The 26,406-nt window shown below is 45.1% G+C and overlaps 2 protein-coding genes across 3 annotated transcripts; one reads left to right on the top strand and one right to left on the bottom strand.

The window, feature by feature from the left end:
- Positions 1 to 549: 549 nt before the first annotated feature.
- rdh12 (retinol dehydrogenase 12) lies at positions 550 to 5,120 on the top strand. 2 transcript variants are annotated; one of them, XM_086127907.1, is made up of 7 exons: positions 550 to 887; positions 2,111 to 2,226; positions 2,755 to 2,910; positions 2,998 to 3,102; positions 3,163 to 3,372; positions 3,851 to 4,040; positions 4,512 to 5,120. In XM_086127907.1, exons 1-7 carry the CDS (start codon positions 697 to 699, stop codon positions 4,612 to 4,614), a joined length of 1,071 nt encoding a protein of 356 aa, XP_085984033.1. In that variant the 5' UTR covers positions 550 to 696; the 3' UTR covers positions 4,615 to 5,120. The 2 variants fall into 2 exon arrangements, with proteins under 2 accessions (XP_085984033.1, XP_085984032.1); XM_086127906.1 differs by having other exon boundaries at positions 552 to 887; positions 2,108 to 2,226.
- A 767-nt stretch (positions 5,121 to 5,887) lies between these two features.
- Positions 5,888 to 26,169, bottom strand: zfyve26 (zinc finger, FYVE domain containing 26). Its single transcript, XM_086127224.1, has 41 exons — positions 26,072 to 26,169; positions 24,806 to 25,093; positions 24,653 to 24,728; positions 24,221 to 24,307; positions 24,009 to 24,137; positions 22,707 to 23,046; positions 22,508 to 22,632; positions 21,906 to 22,070; positions 21,721 to 21,809; positions 20,859 to 21,007; positions 20,579 to 20,776; positions 19,972 to 20,499; positions 19,379 to 19,503; positions 19,051 to 19,303; positions 18,655 to 18,918; positions 18,005 to 18,127; positions 17,757 to 17,930; positions 17,285 to 17,524; positions 17,111 to 17,216; positions 16,155 to 16,960; positions 15,820 to 16,022; positions 15,644 to 15,751; positions 15,450 to 15,572; positions 14,569 to 14,986; positions 14,281 to 14,382; positions 14,006 to 14,193; positions 13,031 to 13,167; positions 12,311 to 12,339; positions 12,026 to 12,162; positions 11,638 to 11,858; positions 11,269 to 11,416; positions 10,981 to 11,190; positions 10,566 to 10,760; positions 9,413 to 9,610; positions 9,024 to 9,104; positions 8,796 to 8,926; positions 8,371 to 8,506; positions 8,087 to 8,146; positions 7,726 to 7,908; positions 7,600 to 7,650; positions 5,888 to 7,330 (listed from the first exon to the last, which is right to left on the bottom strand). The coding sequence occupies exons 2-41, from the start codon at positions 25,009 to 25,011 to the stop codon at positions 7,103 to 7,105; spliced, it is 7,470 nt and encodes a 2,489-aa protein (XP_085983350.1). The 5' UTR covers positions 25,012 to 25,093; positions 26,072 to 26,169; the 3' UTR covers positions 5,888 to 7,102.
- Positions 26,170 to 26,406: the final 237 nt, after the last annotated feature.

The following is a 26,406-nucleotide window of genomic DNA, read 5'->3' on the forward strand; positions in this document are numbered from 1 at the left end:
AGTGTCGAAGTGGTTGGGGGGCACCCATTGACGAACAACCATCCGCGCCTCACGCTCACATTTAGGGACAATTTATAACGTTCCATTAACCTGCCATGCATGTATTCAGGATGTGGGAGTTTTTCATTAGAATACGTTGAATCAGATTTTATTCCCTCCAGCATGAAAATAATGCCTTCGAAAATTTCAGTATGCCTCTAATACTAATACTCTCGTAGAATAAAGTCGTAATTTTACTTCTCTTTATTTACATTTTTGTCCACATAATCATTGTCACCCTACTTTGTAGAATTAATGAAGGATTTATTTTCAGAGAATTTTGCAATGTACTTTAGTTTTATGTGGTTCAATAAGTGTGGGATTATGAAATTAAAAATATCCTCTCTCTGAAATTTTTTGTTCCATTTTAAGGTGAATGTTGACTTTTGCCTAAACTGGCGCTTCCAGTTTAGGCAGTTTTGACATAGTGGAATTGCCTGATGAGATTTGATTCTGAACTTTGTGACACAAAGCAGAAATAGAGAAGGATGCATTCTGCGATGTTGGATGTCAAGTTCTACCAAACGAGTTGTTCGACCCAAGAAGCTTCAATGAACACGCGTTCAGCCACAAAAAGCGGAATTGGAACTCATCCTGTCTCAATTATATTCTCACAAATGTAAATGCAATAGGAAAAAAAATTGAACTACACAACCCATGATGCCATTTGCGCAGAATCGCTCGCTCGCTCGCTTTAAGACACCCCCGCTTAACCACCCGCATCAGCTGTTGTGCTACCAAGCACCCACGACAGCATCCATCCGTACTCCAACGATGTGGGTTTTCTTATTTCTCGCCGGCCTCGCCGCGGTGACGTTCCTGGTGGTTTTATTCGCTCCTTACATACGGTAAGAACCCATCTTTTGACGCTTTGACATGGATTCGTGTGACAGCACGTATTTCGCTTCTTTGACGCATATTAGCATTAGCATGGCGAGGGATGTCCCTGTCGTGTAACAAAACAAATCCCCATTTAAGGTTATCTGTTGTATTTAATTCGCTCTAATTTCATACGATATTGGCTGCCGATTGAGAAGTGGGCAGAGGGTGGGAAAGGTGCAGGCCAATCAGGAGGCTGCGAGTGGGCGGGAACATCAGCCATATGGGCGGGGTCAGCAGCGCCATTGGTCAGGACCTCTGCGCGCTCCATGGCGTGCTCGTACCTCCAGACGTCGTTCACGCCGTGCGGGTCAATAATTAAGCAGACTATTTTTGCAATTAAAACAAAATAAAATAAATGAGGATAAGTCCAAAATGATGAAAACTTACATCAATTTATAGGGGGGAAAAACTTTAGTCCCCTAACTTTTACACTTCGCTTTGTATAGTTTTAAAAATGGGGGAGTCAGACTTTTTCCCTTGTAATTAATTTTACATTTTTAGCAGCATCACGAATGATCCACATATGTAACGTTTTTTTCCCCCAAGAAGTCAGACAATTATATTGTACTTTTATGGAGGGCATTTTCATTTTTTGTAGTGTTAATTTTACCGCCCCCCCCCCCAAAAAAAATTATTCTCAACATTTTTATGTATCTTTATATTAATAATTTACTGTGCTCCGAATAATTCTCCCTGTGGTAATAATTTTATAGGGATGAAAAAAAGTTACAACTTGTTCTCCTTTCTTGAAAACATTTTCTTACATTTTTCACTTTCACCATAACATTCTGGTAATCTTTTCCATCTCAGCTGCTTATCTTCACAAGGGCCGCAGGCTTGCTGGGACCCAACCCCAGCCAATCGCAGAATTTTCCATATTATTATAATTAGATTGTATGAATTTTCCGTGTCGCCCTCATAGCTTTTCAAAGCATAAAATCAAAAAAAATGTTATAAGGAAAAAAAACAAAAAAACATTTGATGCCCGGAGCCTGGATTTGAAACTCCAACATCAGAACGGTGACACGGACATGCTAACTCGTGCACCGTGCTGCCATGAACCATTGACCCGCAGTTAGGTTACTCGCTAGATACAAAATATCGGAACATTTTACCATAGCATAAGGACAATTTGTCACGAGGGATTTATCAATTGGATACAATCCCATATGGGTGTTTTCCACAGAAGATATGCGGCAGGAGGCGTGTGCATATCGTCTGCTTGTCTGGACGGGAAGACGGTCCTCATCACTGGGGCCAACACAGGCATCGGGAAGGAGACTGCCCTGGACCTGGCCGCTCGAGGTTACTTTTTCACTGGGGGCACATTCAGGAAAATTCACCTCGTAACTGCTTATACAAACAAAGTTGGATGTCTTTTTTTTCTTTGGGGGGGGGGGTGATTAACTCAGGGTCTGACATTAATATGACATTTTGCCTTAGTTTAACCTAGAGGACCAAAACATTTATGGATAATAAATCTGATTGTTTATTGGAGTACAGCTTCCTTTATTGCTTGTGCTTGTTATGAAAGAGGACGGAGCTAGAACTAAATAATCGCATATAAAATTGCAATCGCAATATTGGTGCGTCTTTGGAATATGGGCAAAAACCCAAGCAGCATTTTGAGGTTAGAATCTTAAAACTATGAGCCAATGTGTTCAGCACGCCCGCATGCCACTGACGAAAACCCTCTGGAAGGACTTGAAACACATTGCCTAAATACAACAAAAGGAGGTCATCAGGGGCAGGACCTAAAAGGTTATTGGCTAGTCAAATTTATCTTCAGACTTAAACCTTACGGGCTGTTTTCTGATATTTTGACGGGATCAGGGGCTCGGGTGGTGATGGCGTGCCGGGATGTGGACAAAGGCGAGGGGGCAGCAGCCAGCATTCGGGCGGCGTACCCTGAAGCAAAGGTGGAGGTTCGGGAGCTAGACTTAGCCGACACTTGCTCCATCCGATCCTTCGCGCAACAATTCCTTCGAGGTAAAAAGTCTGTCAAATCTCATTTCATCGTTCCTTAACTGATGTTTGTTTTCTCAAAAATATATGTTTTTGGTCACGATTCTTTAGACTTCACCCAGCTTCACATCCTCATCAACAATGCGGGGGTAATGATGTGTCCCTACACAAAGACTAACGACGGCTTCGAGATGCACATCGGTGTCAATCACTTAGGTGAGATCCGGACCGGGAACCTCACCGCATCCGGCTGTTCATTTTCCCCGCCATTTCAAGGTCACTTCCTGTTGACGTCATTGCTGGTGGGCCTACTGGAGCGCAGCGCTCCGGCGCGGATCGTGGTGGTCTCGTCGCTGGCGCACAACTTTGGCTGGATCCGCTTCCACGACCTGCACAGCCAGGGAAGCTACAACAGTGGACTGGCATACTGCCAGAGCAAGCTGGCCAACGTGCTCTTTGCTCGAGAGCTGGCAAGACGTCTTAAAGGTGAAAAATCTATTTTTTCTTCCTTTTTATTCAACCTGCCTCCCTCAAGGATTCAACTTAGCAAACAGTCAAAAATGAACAAATACCTCCCTCAATTAATCAGCAATTTAGAACAAACACTTCCCTTAAATGATCAGCAACTTGGCAAAACAAACGGCTCTCTCAAATAAGAAACCTCTGACAAACAGAGGCTTCCCTTAAAGGGGAAGTCAACCCCAAAGTTTTCATTACACTATGTTGTATGTGGCCCGACTAGTTTGAAGACGGCATTCTGATTAATAGTGTGTTTTTGGAGTATTGAGTTAAGCAATAAAATCCAGCCATTAGCCATCTCACAGGGCGGCCATTTTGCCACTTGCTGTCGACTGAAAATGACATCACAGTTGCTCAGGGCTCAGGTAACAACAGGTGATCGGCCATCAGGGAAAAAAATAATAAAAAATACGAGTGACGCTGACCTGCATGACGCTTCTTCTAGGCAGCAACGTGACGGTAAATTCGGTCCACCCCGGCACGGTGAACTCGGACCTGACGCGTCACTCCACCCTGATGATGATCATCTTCAGTGTCTTGTCCGTCTTTCTGAAGACGCCCCGCGAGGGCGCCCAGACCAGCATCTACTGCGCCGTGGCCGAGGAGCTGCACTCCATCTCGGGGAAACACTTCAGGTACAACAACAACAACAACAACTTCATCCCGTCCACCACCCTCCTAAAAGTATTGTACATCACATTAAAGTGCTAAAATTAGGGATGAGGAAATCTGGTTTCCATCACATTTGAATGATCTGAAATGTTTACATGTGCTCACGACCAATCGCGGCTCAGCTTGTAAACTTCACCTGAGCCGTGATTGGTTGTTTCCTGACCCGAGCACATGTGATGTCATTTTCATGGAACAGGAAGTAACCAAAGGCATTTTAAAAATTGTACATGAAAACTAATGAAGCAGTTAAAAAAAAAAAAAAAAGTAGCTCTTTCAATAAATGGGGGAAAAATATATATATATTTTCCCCCAACACATAAACATACATAGAAATTCCAAATTTCTTCTTAAAAAGAATCATGATTAAACTGTAATTTTTAAAATGTCTTTTTTGGGGTGAAAACCCTGTTGATTGATTGTCATTTGCATTGCAGCGACTGCAGCCCTGCCTTTGTGGCCCCACAGGGGAGGAGTGAGGAGACTGCCCAGCATCTCTGGGACGCCAGCTGCGAGCTCCTCGGCATCCAGTGGGACTAACTCAAAGACTTTTACTCGTCACTTTTATTCATCTAGTGTAGTATTTTTAAAGCAAAAAAACAACAACAACAATAAGACATTTTAGTGACACAATGTGAAGGTGGGGCAGCTGGATGTATTGCCATACTGTGAACGGTCCAAGCAGGGTTCAATGACCAGCATCTTTTAAATTTATCCAATATTTTAGCTCATTTTTTAAGCATATTTGCAGCTAAAACTGCTTCACGTGTGTGCCAAAATCTCACAGGGCTTTTTCTCCCCCTCAAACAATTAGTAAGAAAATTGTTACTTTATAGTAATGACAGAAAACAACACCAAGAGTAGGTGGTAGGTAGGTAGGACAAACTGGACGAGGAAGGTCCATTTGTGCGATCCCACCAGGATGCTGAGAGCTTACATGTGTGCTTTTCTATACCAGTCAGGTTCGTTTGCCTTTTGAACCACACGTAACGTTCACGTGCAGAGTTGAATGTTTACATTTCATGTAAATAAACCGTTACCATTCAGCCCCCCGGTGACTCATTTTCAACAAGCTTTGCGGTCTTTCAAACAGTCACACTGCTCAAGTAGATATACAGTGGATATTAAACACGCATTACCCCGTTAGAATGCCATTTTTTTGTGATATGAATGGGGGGGGGGGGGGGGAAGGACAATTAAAAAAAAATTCCACCTTATGTGGCCATATGTTATGTGGCCTATAACCAGTACAACCGGCCACCATTTTAAGTGCCTCTGATCAACCCCTGATAAAGTTCAGCTGTTCTCCTTAGGCTTACCCTGACACTTGTGCAACCCTATTATTTCAGTTGTTTATTTTATAACCCCTCAAATGTATTTTGGTCTTTTTTTTTATATCGTAAAAACCTGGGATTTGAACAGGGGTGTGTAGACTTCTTGTAGCCACTGCAGATTCCATGACCCTGATGCTCTCCACACTATAAATTCGTAATATTTTTCAAAAGAAAAAGTAGGTAATTATTATTTTTTTTAAATAAATATTTTTTTCATTATTTATACATTTAAATAATTGTAAGCATTAAATAAAAACTTTACAGGCAAAAAACATAAAGATATTTTGAAGAAATAAATGAATAATATCCAACTGAATTACATTTTGAAATGTTCTAAAATCCAATTTGTTTGAAAGAATAGAATGTTTATAAATAGATAAATCTATATGGTTGCAAATACGTAGTTGTAACACCACATTTAAGTTCTTTGTTTAAAAAATATATATAATGGAACGGGTTGAGAACTCTGGGACTGTAAATAATGCCTCCACTTTTTTTTATTATTCAGCATAATTATACAACAAATCAAAAATCATTAGAAAAATCACATGTGCTTACATTCTCATCAAAGCAGTCATTTCACGAGCCGTTTGTGCAAGAGGATTCTGATTTTCAACTGAGTATAAAGTGCATCAGTGAGCGGATGAGAGTGCAAGTACGTCTCTGATGCATCTCAAAAGTGGCTTTTTCTTGACATGAATAAAAGGCGGCAAGAAGGGGAATCCCTTTGAAAGTGAAACTTTTGTCGAGTCAGTTGTTGACGTAAAAGATCGTCTAAAATTGAGTGTCAGCAAGGGAGATACCAAACATGATCACAACACGAGAGACGTAAAAAAAGACAAATTGAACGCGATTTCTTCATTTGAGAAGAAGAAATAAAATTGATCCACAGCATCATTTCCAAGCGAGTCTCTTGTGTCTTGACAATTCACAGAAACACTTTAAAACTAAACATTGGCATGTGGACAAAGGTAATGGGACACACCTCTTCATGAATGCGGGAATGTATATATATATATTTTTTTTTCCCAAATTTTGAAGCTCTGGAATTTCCCCTGAAATGGCTGCAAAGCAATTGGCTCACCTCGCGTTAAATTCCAGATATGGGGTTGTTGAGACTTTTTTTCGTGTGTTATGTTATGATAAACATGTCCACCCAATTCTATATCGCTAGATGAAACTGGTTTCAAGCGGCCATTTTTTTCCTAACTTTCGAGGCTAGGAATTGGCCCTAAAATGGCTGCTCCAAAACAAGTTGGCTACCTTGTTCATTTTCAGGCAAGTGTCTTTCAGACTATTTTGTACATTCTGATATGAGAAACATGTCCACAAAATTTCATACTGATAGGCAAAACTGGTAACGAGATGAACCCCCCCACCCCCCCAACTTCCTGGGAGTGCTACCAAGTGAATTTTGGGGATCTTGTAGGAAGTCTTCACATTGTACTTCCTGTAGGTGTCCCAATACTTGTGTCCACACATTGTATCTGTCAAGATTTCTTTGAGGAAAGGTAAGATGGATTTTTTCCCCCTTTTTAGTTGAGGTAGATCGATTCTGTGTAGGAGTGACTCTAGGGGACTGGGGAAGGCAGTGTTGTTACGTAACAGTGGTCAGATAGTTGGGTGTGGGTTTTTTTTCTTTTCTTATAGTTAATACAGTCAGTACTCTTCAATTAGGTGTTCGATATTTTCCGTTACCTGACCTGGTTGTTGGGTCGTGCCGATCCTGCTCGCTGCTTGCTGTTCCCTTGGTGTTGGTGCTCCTGCAGCCACTGGCGGCAGATGTTTTGCATCACAGAGTCCTGAGCCGCCTCCGCTGCCCGCAGGACGTTCTGCACCAGCGGGGCGGCCTTGCTCGCCTCCATTTTGACAGCCAGCAGGTAGGCTGGACGCAGCTTGTTGCAAAGCAGGTAGGCTTTGATCTGAGTAAGTCATTTATATTGTTATTTTTTTAATAGTCTCATGCATGAAAATACGTTACGAGCCCGTCGAGCACATGGGTGAGGTTAAATCTAAACAAAAACAAAAAAATAGAGCCAGAAGTAAGGAACACAAGGACAATTAAGATTCAAAACAAACGTCGCTCCAAAAAAAAAAAAAAAAAAAGGCAATGTCTTGCTTATCAAAATTACAAAAATAATGCCCATTTGATGTAAACACATTTAAAAGCAAATGTATGACAGTGCCTTACCTTATTTTCCGTGCTCTTGGTCTCCAGAATGAGACTTTCCAGCTCTTTGGCCTTAGCACAAAAACAATCAAAACACCAATATCACCACGTCACCTTTTTCCACCATAATCCTGATCTCTGTCTTACGTCGGCCGCTCCTTTATCAGCCGCCTCCACGCAGCTGAGGACCAGAGCGTCGCCATCACTCTTGGTGGCCGTGCCCGACTCGTTGACGCACTTGAGCAGCTGGCGCACCGCTGCGAATTTCCTGTGGCGGACCAGACGCTGTCCGGCGCGCACGTACACCGCCTGGGCCTCCAGCTGGAAGTCCTGCACAAAAACAAACACGTGATGGTTGGCATTCCATAATTTATTTACCGTAATTTTTTTTGCTTTGACTTGCGAGCAGAGACTTGACATATGAAGGCTACTTGCTGGCAGTGAACACCACATAGTTTATAATAAGTATTATACATTATGGAGTGAAAAAAAACATTCTGGAGCTCACCTGTATGACTCGGTAGGCAATGCCGAAACCTTCCTCGATATTTTTACCCCCAAGCATCACCTGAAGACAAACAAACGACAACACTCACAAACTCAAACACTGGTTTAAAAAAAATAAAGAACTAAAATAAAAATCGAATAAAAAAAAATGGCTTTGTGAAAAATAATTGAGAGACTTTATATAAGCCAACTCAATTTATGGAGCACTTTAAAAACAACCAAAGCACAGCTGCATACAAAGTTCTGTACATCGAGTCAAAATCAGAAGATTGTTGGGCACGTCACCTTGCAGGCCACCTCCACCTTCACGGGGCTCCCCCCGAATAAAGTGGGCAGGGGTCCGGACCCGGCCGCAGGCGGGGTCTCGCGACGGTGCAGGAAGCGGGTCACCTCCAGTTGCAGCTCAATGGTGTTCACGTGCCTGAAGACAAAAAGAAAGTTTGATGAGTTTTTTTTTTTTTTTTTTTGCTGAGGATCAAGAATATATGTATCAGAGTACAGTGGTTACTTGAGACAATCGCGGCAGACATTGCAAGATTGCTCTTTCCTCATGATGTTTTAGCAAAAGCATGAAGATAGCGGACAAAAGGCCCAAGACGTGTCGTTGTTTAAAACAAAGTGTCATTCTCTTGGGTTACGCGTGGTGTTTTGCGACACGGGTTTGGTTGGCGGGTGGGATTATTGCCCACGTGCAGTGTGTTAAGACAGACCTGGACACGTCACTTGATGACATCGTCTTCTTGAAGGAGCCTCCTTGGGACAATTTCCTCCTGACAGCGGCACGAGATTGCTGCTCTTGCAGATACGTCCTCAGGTGCTCTTTGGCTCGCACCAACCACCGCTGACACACACACAAACACACACCCACACACAGAAAAAGTGAAGCAAGTGTCACTGTGTGTGTGTGTGTGTGTGTGTGTGTGTGTGTGTGTGTGTACCTGCTGGTCACCCAGCTGTTGGTAAGAAGTGGCTCCGTGAGTAAAGAAGCGGATGCAGGTCATGGCCGCACGCACGTGATCCTGTACACGGAAAGGCTACTTTACACTATCTCGAGAGACCTCTCGTAGTCGTCACAGACGCAGGTTTCAAATCAGTGTTTCGAACAGAGGGTACGGTTTCAAATCAGTTTAGCCTTGGTTAGGGTTTCAAATTAACGTTCCAAGCGAAGTTTAGGGTTTAAAAATATGACTTTGCCAGAAACAAAAATTCTAGAGAGATATAAGACATAACAGGGCTTTTATACAGTTGCTGGCTTCCCCCAAATGTTTTCCTCCTCCAATTGCATGACTTCAAATTTCATTTTGCGCTGAAACAGGCCATGACGCACCATCATGAACTGCTGGATCTGGTAGAGTGTGTGGAAGTAGCCGCGCCGTTGAAGCCACTGGCAAGAGGCGATCAGGTAGCGGCTGCACGCCTCCAGGCCCGGGTCCAGCTTCTCCAGGACGTCCTGCAGCATTCCCAGACGCCCTCGTTCTAGGGCCGGTTGCAGAACGCCCTCCAGGAACACCTCATCCGGGGCATCCTGAGGCGGCGGCGAAGAGACTCGTGAATATGATCAGTCTTGGCAGATACGTGTCAAGATGGGGCATTCGATTGTGGGTTTTAACCCTTTGAGGGACAGTGGTTTCAATTTAGGGGTCCAAGCTGGGGTTAGGGTTTTAAACAATCGTCCTTGACTCAATTTAGGGTTACTTTGAAGCCTGGGTAGGGGTTTCAAGATGGGTTTAGGGTGTCAAATTAAGGGTTAGTGCAAGTGTTAGAGCTTCAAATCAAGGCTGGGGTTTCAAACAAAGGTTGTAGTCTCTAATTAAGGCTGAGTTAACTTCACGTCTAAGTTAGGGTTTCAAATTCAGGGTTCATGCTTTGGTTAGGGTTTCAAACTAATGTTATGATTTTAAGTTTCAAACAAAGGTTGGAGTTTCAAAGTAGGAGCTGAAACTTGGGTTATGATTTCAAGTCTGGGTTCGGCATTTTAAAAAAAGACAGGTTACAAGACAAGTTAAGGTGCAGGTTGGGAAGTGTTTCAAGCCAAGTTTAGGATTTCAAATTTAGGCTTCATGCTTGGATTCAAGTTTCAAGCCAAAATTAAGGTTTCAAGCCAAAGTTAGGGTGGAAACACCTAAACTAGGGTAGGTTAGGGTTTCAAGAAAACCTGGGGGGTTTAAATCAGGGATTAAAGTTTATCATAAGGTTTAAAATAAACTAGTTTGCATGTTTGGGCCAGGTTTTCAAAACAAGGTGAGCTCAGGTTTCAAACAAAGGGAATTTCAAATTAGGGATTCAAGTCAAGGTTAGGTTTTCAAACCGAGGTTGGTGTATCAAATTAGGTGTTGAAACGTTGGTTCGGCGTGGGTTTCAAGTTAGATTTTCAAATTGGGATCTCAAGCAAAGGATCGTGTTTCAAATTAGGGCGTGAAGCCAAGTTTAGGTTTTAAGTCAGGGTTTCAAGTGAGGGTCACAACAAAATGGAAGCTGGCCTTGTTCAGGAGGTACGAGATGGCCTCCGCCATGGCGTCGTGGCGCATGTGGAAGCTGACCAGCGCCAGGTGAGTAGCGTACGCATTCAGGTAGTAGAGGCACTCCTGGTGGAGGATGCGCCTCGGGCATTCGGACCTCTCGCTGAGGGCCTCCTCCAGCTCCTGCAGCGGCGCCAAGATGTCCTCGCTCAAAGACTTCGGGGGAACACGTGGACAAAGTTATAATGGACGCCGATTCAGAATCAAAACCTGACATACAACCAATGAGACAAGTCGCATGAGGGTATCAACACTTGTTGCTAGGCAGACTACATAGGGCATGGGGGGGGGGGGGGGCACCAACCACTCCAAAAATTAAGTCTAGGATGAGAAGGTGGCGCCTGGCTTGGTGGTAAACACAAAGAGACGCGTGTACCGTGGCGGTGACGGGTCTGACGGTGGTCTCCAGGTGCTTGACAATCTCCTGCAGCAGCGTGGGGCCCATGTTGATCTGGTTGCGGTCCACGGGGGCCTTCAGACACCGTGCAAACTTCTCCCGAGCCGCCGTCAGGCTGCCGGCCTTCAAGGAGGCCATGGCCCACGCTTGCCACACGGCGCCGGGGTCCAGCCCGCTTTTGGTGGACACCTTTCAGAAAAATCCCACAATGCAGTGAGTGGTACGGTGACATTTTTGGGGTGCCAATGGGTGCTGTGCGTCTCTCACCTCCACCGCCAGCTGGTAATACTCGGCTTCCAAGAGCTGGTTTCGGAGCCGCGTGACGGCTATCGTCTCGAGGATGTCATCCAGGGAGGGGATGTGTTTGTAATTCGCCGCCACCAGGATCTTCAGCACGTCCACTTTGCTGATGTAGCTGCAGAACGACCAGATGGCGACACGAGTGAAAACAAATGACATCTGCCAAGACTCGAGCGTTTTGTCACCCGTAAAATTGACAATGTGTCGGGACAGACCAATAGCACTGAAGTGTTAAAAAAAAAAAACGCAAAGACTATAATTGGTCGTATGGGGGGGTTTGAGTTCAAACCAGTTCCCCATTCAAACCGGAACCCGAACCACGTTTGAAGTCCTCACCTGTCACACAAGGCCAGGTCCTGGTTGCGGCCCACTTTGACAAACATGAGCTTGGCGCTAAAGAGCAGCTGCCGCATGATATCGGTCAGCAGGCAGGCGTCCACCTCCGGGTTGGTCAGCTTGCGGGAGAGTGAGTGACAGTGGTCGATGAGCTGGTGGCCGCATGCCGTCTGGTCGCCGTGCAGGGACAAGATGGCCACGCACAAGTGGGCACTGGGTGCCTTGGGAAATAAAGTACCCAGTTAGTTGAGCGAACACACTTTGAGTCTTTTTCACCGTGACGTCACATATTTCCGGGTTGCAAAAGCTCACGGGAGTTCATATTTTGATACATTGGTTTTAAGGATGTTTCTTTTGGGGGCGGGGGACGACATTTTCCAATGCAAACCTGCTCGTAGTAGAACTCGTCACGCAACTGCTGGTTTTCGACGGGATCCATGGAGAGCCTGATCTGTCTGGGGGCAATCTCGGGCAGGTGCAACATGCCGTCGAGAGCGTCCTCCGTCAAGGAGGGGATCGCCGCCGCTGCACGGAAGGGGAGCACATCTCAAGAGAAAGCATGCCAGCGTATCGGAAGCTGCACTTTTCACATTCTGTGCAGTTATGATAAAATGATAATGAAGTCAATGATAAAAGAAACAAGGCAAAAAGGGGGCAATTTAGATTTATTTACCTTCACTTGGTTCCAGTTTGTCGTCAGAACTGCAGGGTAACAAATAAATAACGTTTGACTAAATATGAAATATTAATCTAGATTTATAGTTTCACATTGTGATAGTTACCTACTAATATTCACACTGTTTAAAATTAAAAAGACCAAAAGTAAATAATTTCAAAACTTTGGACAGCATTCAATGTGACCATAACCTGTAAAAAGCAACAACGACAACAACAAAAAACTTATTGAGGGAAAGCAAAATTTTAAAAATGGAGTGATCACAGCCTCTTATATCTGGGGATTTGGTTGTGTTCGGAATTAATCAATCACAAAATAGCAGGCAGCAAACAAACGGCAAATGAAATTATGTTTTTATGTAAAATTGTTTTGTATTTTTTACATCTTAAGCATTTGAAGGTACTCATGTATTAAATTATATAATATTTGCATGACTTTTAAAAACCTCTCTCCTGCTTTATTTCTTCCCATCCCCCCCCCACCCCCACCCCCCACCCCTGTCTTTTATTGAATGAGCTTAACAATGGGCACATTTATGCAGTCTCAGAGTTAAATGTAAGCATTTTACTCAAAAATTGGGATGTTACCCTAATGCCAACACTGTATTAATGACACATCGGTAAAACATGGATTAACTACAAAGATTAAATGACACCACATCTGTTAAAACGTCCAAAAAGAAAAACAAAGGTGCCCTGAGCATTATCTTCGACTCACTCTGGATGAAAGTAGGCATAACACTGGTCACACACTCTGACGTCCTCTCCGGGACATCCCTCGACGGCCATCTTGCGCTCCGAGCAAGCTTGACACACCAGGCGACCGCAACGCCGACAGTGATGCCGCCGGTTGAACTGACGACAGAGACGCTCTGTTCATTATTGTCGCAATTATTAATACAGTTGTTTTATTATGGTAGGCAGGATCAGGCATGCACCCCAGGGGGTGCGTGACATCAAAAGTGTCTTCATGGACACTTGTACTTTGCTTTGTTCGCCAAAAAATTAAAATGTCAGCGTCTTTCAGTTTTAGTCTCTCAGACTGATATTCCTCAAACCTTTCAAGGCACACAAAATAAATTTGAATAACTGGTTTTATGAGATGGTGCGCCAACCCTGTCAGGAATATGAAAGTGGTGGTTGTCTTATCAAGTCTGATAAAGACCATTCCAAGAGACTTCACACATTGCGTTTAAAACACTATGGCTAAGAGACACTGAAAAGAAATTAGCGAGAAGGGGTGCACCAAACCGCTAACAACGTTGAAGGGGGTGCATGCCTTCAAAAGTTCGAGGAAGATGGGACCAAAAGACTTCAACTAAAGAAACTGCTGTCTAAATAAAACTCAGAAAAACAGGCTTTGTGAAAAGGAGTGGGCCCATCTAGCGGTGTTAAAAGGAACAAAGAAGCTCATGGTGCCTACTGCTCACCAGGCCTGAACAATCAAATTCAAACTGACATCTCAATGTAGTAGATTCCTATTTTCAAATCGCAAACGCTGCAATTTGGAAGGAGAGAAAACAAAAATACTAATTTCAATCAGTGGGTTGGCTCTATTTTTCAGATGTGTAAATATGTTTATTTTCTCGATATCGGAAAAATAATTGTCTATTAAATCACAATCGCAATGAATGAATCAATGAATAAATGAATACATTAAAATTGTCGAAAATTGTTCCGCCCTATCGCTCACCATGGTAAACCTCTCCCGCCGGCAGACCATGCACACGAGCTGCTTGGTGTCAGGCACCCAGTCCTTCCGGTCCGGGGGCTGTTCCGGCGGGTGGAATTTGGCGGGCGAGGACCGCTTCCTCCCTGCTGAGCTTCGGTCCCGCTCTCTGTCGCCGCTGTTTGTCGAGGAGGTGTGCGTGGGCGTGCTGCCTATAACGGGGGGCCAATCACGGCAATCAATTTTGAGGGGAGTCGGGGAGTGTGTCACGTCAAGTCCAACGGCAAGTGCAGACTTACTTGCTGAGGAGGGCGTTGAAGAGTCCAGACGAGTGGACGATAAAACGCTGCTGTCCTGAGCAGGGCACTGGATCAGAGCGTCCTGCAGGCTGATGACAGAGTCTGGAAAAAGAAGAAGGCGTTGTGTCATAGAACTGGCTTTTTTGAAGGGTTTACTCAGGTTTGACATGCCACCTTAATTTCATGGCCTTATGTGAAACTACATTTCCTGACTGAGTTTTTAAACCAATCCTTGATCAAAATAGCAGACGTCCCGTTTCTGTCACTTTCGACAGAATCGTCACTAACCGGATCGTGACCTCTCTCGAGGCGCGCATGTGAAGTCCAAGGCCTTGCGAGCGTACTCGGCCAGAAGCCTGTCGACGGCTTCCGGCCCGAAGCCGGCCTCTTGGCCGGCCAGCAGGTTCCTCAGGGTGCGCACGGTCGCGTCGGCCCAGTCCACCTTCAGGTTCATGAGCATCTGCTCCAACATCAGCAGAGGCTCCGACAGCAAGGGGAAGTAGTTCTGGCGGGCGGGAGGCGGCAGAGCCAACAACACCTTGGAGCCCAAGTTGAGGGTGTGGATGTGTCGTCGACGCGCTGGGGACACTTGGCTTTGGAAGTGCAGCGTCATGTAGTCGGCCAAAAAGTGGCAGGCGGATAAGCCGGGGCGGCGGTCCAAGGCGCGCTCGCATACGTCCAAGCCGCACGCCAGACCCTCAAGAAGCTAATCAGGATAGAAGAGAACATTAGCAGGACTTTTTTTTTTTAATGGACAGATGTCAGGGTTCTGGAAGTAGCTGAAGGTATCATTGATGCTATCGTTGTCTTTTAGTACAGGAAAATACTGTAAGTGTTACTGTAAGTGTGAAACAGTTTGTTTTTGGTGTGTCGCCAGCTTAATGCTAACACCCAAATGAAAATGTTATTGATGGACTAACATAAATTAGCATGAGACATCAGAGGAGAGATTTACTGTAGATTAACGAATATTTATACATACAGCCTCCTCCAAACCCAAATATAGGCATGTTTTGTTTTTATTGCTGTTGTTTCTTTCTCTTTTCTGTGTCTGTAGCCTCTCAAATCAACTCCCAGCAGGGTTTGCTATCGTTGCCTCTTTCAGTTACCCTTTGTTGTTCCCTTTTTCTTTTCGCTCTGTCCGTCCCCTCCGAGCACAAAGCGAGTACCTGGAAGGCTTCATCAGTCTGTTCCTTGTCCAGCAGGTGCAGCAGATGCTCTGTCTGCAGCTGCAGTCTCGATTGCTCGCTCACGGGATAAAGCTTGGCCCACTGGGCACAGAGTGAAAACTCCTGCAGAAAGTATAATTCCGTGTTAAATTTTGTTTTGGAGTCTGTTCATTAAAGGTGAGAGGTACACACACCTTGGCCTCCAGCATCCGGGCCAACATGGATTCAGAGCTAGCCTTTGACTCAGCCCTCAGCTCCTGCCAGGTAACCCACGGCAACGGCGGGTGTAAGGCTAACAACATCTGTCACCAGAGAAAGAAGTAATTGATGAGCTCCATTTCGATAGCAGAGACAGTTTGTATAACAATACCCGGCGGTAGATGTCCAGTTCTTTCTTTTTCCGCAGTAGGTCATCTCTCAGCGAGGCGTCCGTATCATCGTCATTGTCCAGGCAGAAGTCCAGAAGCTCCGTACATGCCGAGAGGGGCCAGCGCTCCATGGCCTGCAGGGCCACGCGGGCGCGCAGATTGGCGTCCTGCACTCGGAAGAGGTGGCCCACGCCTTCCTCGTCGCCTTCAAGGGAAAAAACATCTTTTGGCTGAAGTGGTGACATCTATAGGGTGCCCTCATCTCATTGTAGTACGTCCGATCCGTACTGGAGAGGGTGCAATGCAGCTCTGTGTGTGTGTGTGTGTGTGTCCTCACCCTCTAATGCAGCCCAGGCAAGCAGGCGGTCCCTCAGCTCCCCCCGTTGACCCCAATCAGGCCCGTAAAGCTCTAGCAGCTGTAGAGCTCGGTCCACATCCTTGGAGGCCAGAGCCTGCTGGAAGGCGTAGGCGGCGACCCCTCGTGCGGCTTCCTCCCGTGGCCCGGCCAGCAGGAGCTCGACCAGGGGCTTTCCGCACACCCATGCGCCGAGGCCCTCGTCGTCAGAAAAGGAGGGGCCTAGTAAAGGTTCAGCCATGGCGCGCAGGTACGCTCGGAGTACGGGGAAGGCCTGGAGGAGCGCGTCCGCCTCACGGGAAATCTGCTCGCCATCTAGCAGCGGCTCTTTGCGGCCACTGCGGAAGTATCCCGACCAGCCCGTGGGCTGAGAGCGGGGGCCCTCTCCTTTGGATGCACACAGACACACCAGAGCTGCCACCAAGGATGAGCGAGATTTGATGAATGCCAGAGCGGACGGCGTGAGTAAAAATGACGGCGGGGACGTGGCTGGTGAGGCGGAGAGGTTGGCGGAGGAGGTGGAGGCATCTTCCGAAGATATGGACTCAGAGCTGGCGTCGGACGGAAGCTCGGCCATGCCGAGCGTGGAAGCATGCTCCCTGGCGTGGCGTTGGAGCAACAGCGCCAAAGCAGACACACTGAAAAGAGCATTGTCTTTTCTAGCCTGAATGGAATCCCAGTCCGGCTCTGGGAACGTTGTCCCCACATGCAGGACCTTGCAGCATCGCTGGATTATCACCTGCTGGATGCTGAGGCCAAGCCCCGCCTCCCGCAGTAGCAATAGCAGCCTAGAGAGGGCAGTAGTTTATTTAGGTCAAGAAATTTAAGCTATTAATGCACATACAGTATATAAAAGATCAATAATAAAAATAAAAATATAAGTACGTTTATAGATACAAATATAATCGAGTCAACAAGCTTGCTGAAAGCGAGCATACCTGTCAGGAGACACCTGGCGTTCAAACAGCAGGTAGGAGAGAAGCTGCGATGGAGCTTGAAGCAACACCAGCAACGGATTCCCCAGCTTCACCTCACTTGTCTGGTCTGAAAGAGACGAGGCGTAAGAAACCAACGATAACTTCTCCTTTCATCGCCTTTAATCGGCCGCAAACCTTCTGAGCCCAGGCTGCGCACCAGCACGGCCGCCAGCCTGTCGACGTAGTGCAGAAACCTGCGCACAAAGTCGGGCCTGGCCAGATCTCCGTTGGGCTCGAAGGGGCACAACTGGTCCAGGGAGCGGAGCAGCTGCTTCATGCCGCAACGCGCCGGGTGAGTGTCCAGCTCGGAAGCCTTTAGGCTGGCCTGCTCCGAGAGCAGCGCCATGAGGGAGCTTGACGACGCCGCGACGCCCTCTTAAAAAAAATCCATGTTAGATGCATGGTGTTGATGCTTTGATCATTACTTTTCGAACTGCTGCAGACATTTATAACTAAATCCAATTGGATTATCACACGTGCTTTGCTGTTATCTTGTGGCATCCACGGGTAATTACAAACCCCTTTTCGGGAGGCCTCAATTCATTATTTGCTGATTTTCACAAATGGACAAAGCTTCATAAGGAGTTAGGATGATTACCGTACTGACCCACATCATTGGTTGCAGAGCCGAGGATGTGCAAGGTGCTCTCCAAGCATTGCATCAGAGCAAGTTGGGCGGCGATGCACTCCTCGCTCAGCGTCGTGTGGCAACACAGCAGTACTTCCTGGATGCAGCACCCAAACGGATTGGCGCACACTTGCTCCTCCCCCGCGGCAGCTTCTAAGAATGCAAGCGACGGTCACTATCGGCAGCCATTTTTGGCAGCAAGTGGCCTTACAACACTGTCGACTCACCCGCCATTTTGACTGAGCTCTTACTGGTTGTTGGGTGATTCAGAATCTTGCCGATCTGTTGTAGGACCAGAGGAAATCCACAGATGTTCTCGAGATGAGGCTCTCGGGGGTCCACTCGGACACCTGAGGAAACCAGACGTTGATCACAATGATGTCACTGTCATGCTCCACCCACACACGGTGACAAAAAAAGAAATTTGGTAATTTGGCATCATCCATCTGTCAAGTATCAGTTTTTATTGTTTTGTTTTGTTTTTTATTGCCCCAGAGGGCGCGACATAGCCAAAATTGATCCTTTCAGTGTTTTTTCAGTCATGGATTTGTAAGATTTTTTTTGCGAGACTCATCATGGTCGAAATGCCTCCCAAATGTCACGTCAAGTGAAACTGTGTTTGAGAGATGAATTTTTTTCCAAAATCTACGAAACCAAATCGACCACTTTAAACATAAATGGGAGCATTCTTATCTTTTTTTCCGGCATGGCTTCTTGTGTCTTTTTTTGTGGATCTACAAATATAGTCCACTCAACTTCAATTTCTTTATTGTGAATTGAAACTGGCTTTGGAGAGTGAAGTTGTTGTGGGTTTTTTTCCCTCTTTTTTTTTTTTATAATTCTCGAGGGCTATTCCGAACTGTAGTAGTATGCATACCACGAGTCTCCAGACTGTTGCTGAGGCGACGCTCAGCAGTGTCCAGCAGTTGCCGAGATGTCTTCCAAAGCTGGCAGTGGCAGCACGCCAGGTCGAAGGCGGCCATGGCGGGTGGGCTGAGCTGCTCCAGGAGCACGCCCACCCGTCCGAATGCCTCAGCCGAGCACCCGCTGGTCCAGTAGCCCTCCTGCAGAGTCGGGAGAGGGTGGGAGGGCGTGCTGAGGAGGCGATTGGCTATGTCGGAAATGGAGTAGAATGCCACGCCTGCAGGGAAAGACAATACCAAACATAAAAAAGTCAATAATTGAGTAAAAAAAAAAGAAATTATAATACTAATTATAGTGTCCATTCTATCTATGAATTGGCCACCTCTTTACGTACACCTAAACGTCTCACCTGCGGCTGCAGCGCTTCCGATGGCCTGGAGAGTGGAGCGTCCGCTACTGCCAAGCCGGCTGCGTGCCGCGCCGGCCGTCGAGCTAGCCGAGCCCGAGACTAAGCCCTCTGAAGACGAGGAGGATGATGACATGGACTGGCTCTCCATCTTCTGCTCCACCCGGACTAGCTCCACCAGCACTTCCTTGTAGCGTTCCATGAAGGCCAGCTCGCCGCAGGAAGTTGACGCCTCGAGGTCAAAAACCAGAGATACCTGTGGAACATTTATTGAGTGGTTTAAAGAAGGAACAGTTCAGGCGTTGTCAAAAGTGCTTGTTGCCATAGTAACCTGATGGGCCTCCATGAAGTTACCGCGCCGGATGCAGGACACGAGCAGAGACTCCGGGGGAGACAACATGGCGGGTATCAGCAAGCTGTGGGGAGCGGACGCCGTGTCTGAACAATCGACCACTTCTGAAGGGAAAAAAAAGAATGCACAATTTATGTTGCATATTTACATTTCAATTTATATTGAAAGCTTAAAAAAAACTGCATGTCAGTCGAGATTTTTCAAAATCTCGACGGTTCATGCAGTCATTGGGTGGTCTTTATGCAAATAAAATGCTTCAAAAAAACTGTGAACTGCGAATGTGCATGGGATTACTCTTAGTCTTAAACCAGAGTTTCCAACCTTGAGCCAAGACACATATTGTGCAAAAAGAAAAACACTGAATGAAAATGTCTCAAAAATTGATAGACAATTATCTACCTTCTGCCCTCTAGTGGAGGGGTGTCATATGACATTATTTGTATGAAATAAAACATTTTGGACCAATGAAGCAAAATTAGATAATTCCTTGTCGAAAACTAATGTGACATGGCACATCGGTTGGGAATCACTGCTGCAGACAGAAAAAAAATGCCCAAATTGTAGCATCTCACTGCTTCCGCCGCTCTGATTGCTTGTGATGATCTGCAGTCTCCACTGCGCCTCGGCCGTACGCTTGGACAACCTCTGCAGGCGGGCGCCAAAGGTCCCGGCGGCCACGGAGCAGCCCACGCTCTCCGTCACCTCCGCCTCCCTGGGGAGCGCTCGTACCGTCTCCTGTCCCTCCTGCTCGCCGACCACACACATGCCCTCCAGGCCCTCTTTGAGCAACTTCAGGAAACCCTCCATGGCCGCCACATCCGCCAAGAAGCCGTTGCAGCCCCGGATCAGGTGGGCCAGATCCGGTTCAGAGGGAGGGGCACTGGTGCGGTCCTCCTCGGTCTGAGACTCGATCTCCTCCAACGAAGAGGATGCCGGGTTTGTTACGGTCACATCTTTAGGACTTGGTGGAGCGAAGTCGGCGCTGGAGAGGAAGAGCAGTGAGAAGATGTTCTCCAGCAGCTCCAGGCGGAACAGGGCAGGCACAGCCTCCAAGTACAGCTGGCACTCGGACAGGTAGTGCTGGAACAGTGACTGGCAATCTATAAGGGGAATAAGGACAACCTTACCAAGCACCTAGGTCCGAGGATAACCAACCAATTCAACTATTCTGGTACAAACCTCCCAATGAAGTGGTTGCGAGGCTCGGGTCCGTCCCCTCCCAGGCCGCTCTTTGGCTCTTGGCTTGACACTGGCCGCATCCTGAGCTCTTGTGCGCATTGACGCACAGAGCGTAGATGGCGTACTTCATGGCGCAGAAGCCGCGGAACAGAATGACGCTCCTCTGCGCCGCAGGACTCAAAACCGCCTCGGTGTCGTCTGCAGGACAAAAGTGAAAAATGGTGGTGACAAAGAGACAGAAAGCAGGCGACGGGGTCATGGAGAAAAGCGGCGCACTGACTTCCTGCTGGATTTGGCGTTTGCTGGAGCAGATCGAGAATGCGGCGCTCTTCAAAGTGAGCCAGCGGAGTCAAAGAGTGGAGAATGTAGAGGGCCGAGTGATTGTCCAGACTGTACAGCTGAGCCAACAACGCCTCCGTGGGAACACCTCTATACCCACCCACAGGGGCACAAGACAACACTGAGGCATACCTGTCAACTTTTTGGAGCGCCAACCTGTATAAACTACCAAAAAAATCCTTATAAAGAGCAAAAAAATCCTTAGAACATACCAAAGCATTTTATATGTCAAAATAACGGCAGAAAAAAACCCACGAAATTTTCAATGATATTTATTGTAGATCTCCATAATACAATGTCTGGTTAATGTCTAATTATCATTCGACTTAGTGGCATTACTGTGTTCAGAGTTGTATTCCTGCGTTACTTTTTTCACCAACTCCAAATCATTTGGAGTTGGTGGAAAAAAAAACTGAAATTTTCAGAATCCGCATGATTTGTGCGATACGGCCATATACGTAAGATTCACCACAAAATCCATATGAAGTATGGCTAAACCGTATGAGTTGACAGGTATGCTGAGGGCAACAAATTCTATATAGCATAACTACCAAAGCCACTTTTGATGGGTTTTTTGGGGGGGGGGGAAACAGCAAATTCACAAAAAAGAATGCAGTTAACCTGGATGAAAGAAAATCTACACAGACCAGAAAAAAAAAACTTAAAAAACATTATTAGCCAGCACATTGGTACTTTTTGTTGAGATTGTGACAGTAAGTTATAAATGACTTTAGGCACATGATAAATAGGTAAAAAATAAAAATGATCAAACAATGTAATACAAAATTTTTAAAAATACTTACGGGTTGTTGTTTTTACACCACTCTAGTATGCCAAGCTGCGAGGACAAAAGATTGGCAAAGTCCTGCAGGACTGAGTCATTAGCTGACCTCTAAAAGAAAAGAAAAGAAAAAAAAAAGATTAATTTACGCATTGTTAATAACAATGCATTTAGCGAGCTGATTTTAACAACACATTTGTTTCCGACCTGCTGGTGATGGAGGACATCGAGCAGCCTGTGAGCTGAGCTCAGACTACTACACTGCGTCCATCCCAGCAACAGCAGCAGGCGACACAAGGGCTGGAACTCGGAGTGCAACATGTCCCTTAGCTGAGAAAACTCCTCGTGTTTGATCAGGTCCAGCGCCGTCACCTACATCAAAATATGGCAACAATAAATAAAAAAAAGAATAACATAAAAATATAAAGTTGTTTCCAGATGTTTGGTCACACAGGCAAATTGTAACAACAAATTAGAATACACGGGCTACAAGAAAGTATTAAGAGAGAAGCAGAAAGACTTTCACTTTTGACGGCACACGAGCTGCATTCGAGGATCGCCATCAAAACGGGACTTCTCAAACGCAGATGCAAAAACACCATCAATCCAACACCACAAAGATTCCACCAGAAGATGCTTAAGTGATACTTTTATTGCTTTGTCCCGAGCACAAAAAAACAGCTGGCTGAGAGTTTCAGCAATTAACGGTGAACAGGATGCACTACAAAAATTTGCGACTATGCAGCTTTACCGTACTTGGGGAGGTTCTCTATCAAGGTCTTTTTGTTTTGTTTTTTTAAATCACCTACCAAAACCAACTCCAGGAAGTGTTTCCCGCTGCTGAGGCACTCAAAGTAGATCATCTGCCACGCGGACGGACGATCGCCGTGGCAACACAGACTGAGGGCCAACTTCTCCGACTCGGGCAGGTGCGCTTGAGATGACAAACAACACGCTATTAGTTTACAAAGCTTTTACCAAATGAGCGATGAGTAGACTTGGCGGCACCTTGCGTGTCAGGCGCACTTCTCAGCAGACGATCCCGCTGCAGCCTCAGCGCGGCCGAACAGTACGCCGAGACGAGCGCGTCGGATCGCGGTCGGAGCAGGGAGCTCAGGACCCTCTCCTCCTTCAGGGTCCCCCCTCTGGATGCCCACAGCGTCTCGAACAGCGCCTCTAACTGGCCGCTACCTCCACCTGGACTGCACGGCATCACCGCTAAAACAGCGTAGATCTCTTCCACCCACTCGTCCCGCCGCTCGGGATTCATTTCAGGCTTCCCCAGTTTGGTCAGCAAGTGGAGGATGAAGATGTTCTGAAGGGATGTGTCGTCCATGCCCGACTGTAGCTAAAAAAAATGAAAAAAGAGAGAAATCGAAAAATGTCCTCATATTTTTTCCACCATTTTTTTCCAAGATAAGAAATTCCATAGATTTTTTGAAAATGTTTTTTAGATTCGTTCAGGAAACATAAAGACAATTACGGAAAATATGCCAAGACTGAGAACTAGGCTGTACTCAATTGTGCTGATATCGCGCTCAACTGTTTTTTATCATTTCAGTTAACCTGATCAATATGTGAATCAAGTCACATTTTTAGTTTGTGTATGGAAAAAAATATATTATTGGTTTAATTTCGAGGTCAAACGTTTTCTTTTTTCCTGAGAAAAACAGTCTAGATATCATGAGAAAATGTCCTAATCAGACTGTATATGTAAATACTGAATAGTCGTACACGCAATGTATTTTTGGGAGAAAAAAAATGGTTTAGTTGGGGGGAAAAACGCATTTTTTGAGAAATAGTTTTTTTAAGATAAAAGTTGTCTTGTAGGTGAAAAGGTGGATTTTTTTTCAAGAAAAACTGACCCCAATACCCCGAGGAAAAAAAATGTAATCATACATGAATAAAGTATTTTTTTATTAATGTATTTTTTTAAATAAAAAAAGAGGACAATGTGTAATCTGGGGAGATTTTTTTCCAAGATAAAAAAAAACATCTTTAGGAACTCTCAAGTTCAAGAAACAAATAGCCCTACATTGTCTAAGTCATGCATAAAGACATATTTGCTTATCAATAGACGATTGTACTTTTTTATGTTTTTGCTGGGAATTTTTTTTTCTTTTTTTGAGAAATGACATTTTTTGAAGAAAAAAATGCCATATTAAAAAAATAAAAACAATTGTCCTATTATGTTAAAGAAAAAAAGTCCCAATCATACGTGAATAAAGCACGTTTCCAAGATAAGATTTTTTATTCTATTTCATTGATTCTAGATCAAAGGCTTTTGTGGTTTTACACAAATTCTGTTACCTGCATGAAATACGTCAGCGACTGCGCGAGCCGGGGCCTCTTCTTCTCCAGTAACATATGCAGACAACGCTCCACGGCGGCATGCGCTGAACTTGAAATGTTTCTGCCCGCAAACGCCTCGTGCACCTGCTACTGAAACATCGAAGATGAACGCACCGACACATCTGAAGAGAATATCCAAAGGACTTCATAAGGCAAAATAAAAGTGTAACCTGGAGAAGAACCTCCTCGATACCCTCGGACCACAGATGTTCCAGCAGCAGCAGGAACTCTAGCTCGTTTTTGACAATGGGAGAAACCTGTCATGGATGATTAAATCAAGGTCAAAGTCAGAATGCACAATTGCGTGATACGACCATCGACAATTCTATCAAGTTTGTGGTGCAGGGGGATTTTTCATTTATTTTTTTGTTGTATAAATTAAGAATTTTTTTTTAATCAATAATAGGTTAAGTCATTTCAGTGCGTTTAGTGCCTTTCAAATAATGAATGACTTCCCCAAAGTCATTGATTATCTTTTTGTTGAGTCCACACCCGCACACAATGAGGCAGGAATCCAATAAACTAACTCATTTAACGGAAGGTCATTCAACAAATATTGGAAAAGTCCTCTCAGTGTACGTGTCAGATGTTCTGTTAGTTACCCGCTCTTCAGTGCATTGCTCCAAAACCTGCAGCCAAAACCAAGCCAACTTGTGTGGACTGCCCACAGACTCCCATCTAGAGACACACCGCGTGGTTAAATAAATGCCAAAGACAGCATGAAAACTTCAACACATCACCCCACTTTAACTCACTTGAAACGATAAGGATGGCACACGGCCGCCTTGATAATCTCCCGCACTTTCTCCGAGATGATCCCCGTGGATCCAACCAGCTGCGGCACGCAGGCGCTGGCCAACTCCCACTCGCCACACCTCAGGCACCGCTTGAAGTAATCGAAGAGGTCCCGCAGTGAGGTTTCGGCCTCGCAGCCGAAGGGGTACGTGGACGCTGTCTCCATTTTGGATTTGGCAGGGCAGGGGAGAAGGCTAAGAGAGGTCAGCTTTCCCCAAGGCCAAGTAGGACACTGGCATATTCTCGACCTGAAAAAAATATAACAGTCTCACTTAGTAAAAACAGTTTAACTGGGTGGATGGTTTCCGTATACGTTACAAGGTGACACAAACCACCTTTCAAACCAAGTACCACCTCAAAAAATACTTAAATTACAAGATTAAAGTCTTATTATAACAAGACAATAAAGCTGCGTGGTGGGGCAGAGGATTGCTCTGTATGCAGCGATGGGTGTTTGAAAGTGCTCTATAAATACAGTTGAGTTATGCCAAATTGCCCCCCCCCCCAAAAAAAGGTCGATATGAGAAAAGCACAATTCCAGATTTTAAAAAAAAAATTCTTTTTTTGTTTGTTAATAAATCCTCATTTCTTTATTGTGTATTTTTTCATTTTTTTTTAAATATAACTGAAGGAAAACGTTCTATTGGCACAAAAAAAAATTCTTCGCAAAACAGTTGTTCCCCCCCACCCCCAAAAACGCTACATTTTTAAAAAGAAATAAGTCTTGATTTTCAAAATAAAAATCTAACTTCTTAATCCTATTATTTTTAATGCTACAAGAATGTTTCCCTTTTGAGAAAAAAGACACTTTTCAGTGAGAATTTAGCTTTTTTTCTAGAAAGTCATAATCTCAACAGTAAAATCATATTTTTCAATGCAGACATTTTTTTTAGAAAAAGTCATTTTTTTTTTAAAAGAAAAGCTTTTACAAATAACACAAAGCTTTTGTTGTATTTGTATTTATCGAAGAAAATAGTTCATTATTTTTAAAGCTAAACACTATATTTAGAACAAAAAAATGTTTAACAATTTAGTCACGGAATCAACTGTTTGATCCAAATCTTTTGATCTTTTCGCTGTCGTTCCAGAAGCTCAAAAGTCAAGTTACCGTTAGCATAAGCATCAGCGTGTCCGACCAGTAAAAGTTGCCGTCAACTCCCGTAACAAGAACAACAGTACATCAACACCAAAGGTACAAGGCAGATAATGAAAATGAGATGACTTACTCATGCCTTTATGTAGTTTTAACCGAACAATTTCTGGGACTCTTTCCCTTAGCTTAGCTTTTGTCGCCGTGTTGTGTTCGCTGCTTTTTGCCTGTCAATGAACGGTCACGTGAGCAGATCACCTGACGGCGCTGCAGCCAGCTGGTTGGTCATATGCCAGTACAGTGCTGCCTTCAAGTGTAATCAAAAAACGCGCACTGCTTTGGAAACGTACGAAACAAATATATATTTTTTCTGAATCGTTCGTTGTTAACGATGTAAAAGAAGAACGTTTATTTTAATCTCTACTTTTTGACAAAAATGATCGACTACTGTACCAGTTTACCTAATGCAGC

The sequence above is a fragment of the Hippocampus guttulatus genome, chromosome 13, assembly GCF_054856545.1.
Source record: "Hippocampus guttulatus isolate MCC_2025c chromosome 13, RoL_Hgut_1.0, whole genome shotgun sequence".
NCBI lineage: Eukaryota > Metazoa > Chordata > Actinopteri > Syngnathiformes > Syngnathidae > Hippocampus > Hippocampus guttulatus.

Coding starts and splice junctions, on each gene's coding strand:
- rdh12 (XM_086127906.1), top strand. CDS start 697: ATGATGCCATTTGCGCAGAATCGCTCGCTCGCTCGCTTTAAGACACCC. Junction 2,227..2,754: donor CCTGGACCTGGCCGCTCGAG/GTTACTTTTTCA, acceptor TGACGGGATCAG/GGGCTCGGGTGGTGATGGCG. Junction 2,911..2,997: donor CGCGCAACAATTCCTTCGAG/GTAAAAAGTCTG, acceptor ACGATTCTTTAG/ACTTCACCCAGCTTCACATC.
- zfyve26 (XM_086127224.1), bottom strand. CDS start 25,011: ATGGAGACAGCGTCCACGTACCCCTTCGGCTGCGAGGCCGAAACCTCA. Junction 20,500..20,578: donor CGCAACCACTTCATTGGGAG/GTTTGTACCAGA, acceptor TTCCCCTTATAG/ATTGCCAGTCACTGTTCCAG. Junction 8,147..8,370: donor AGGTGGAGGTGGCCTGCAAG/GTGACGTGCCCA, acceptor GTTTGTCTTCAG/GTGATGCTTGGGGGTAAAAA.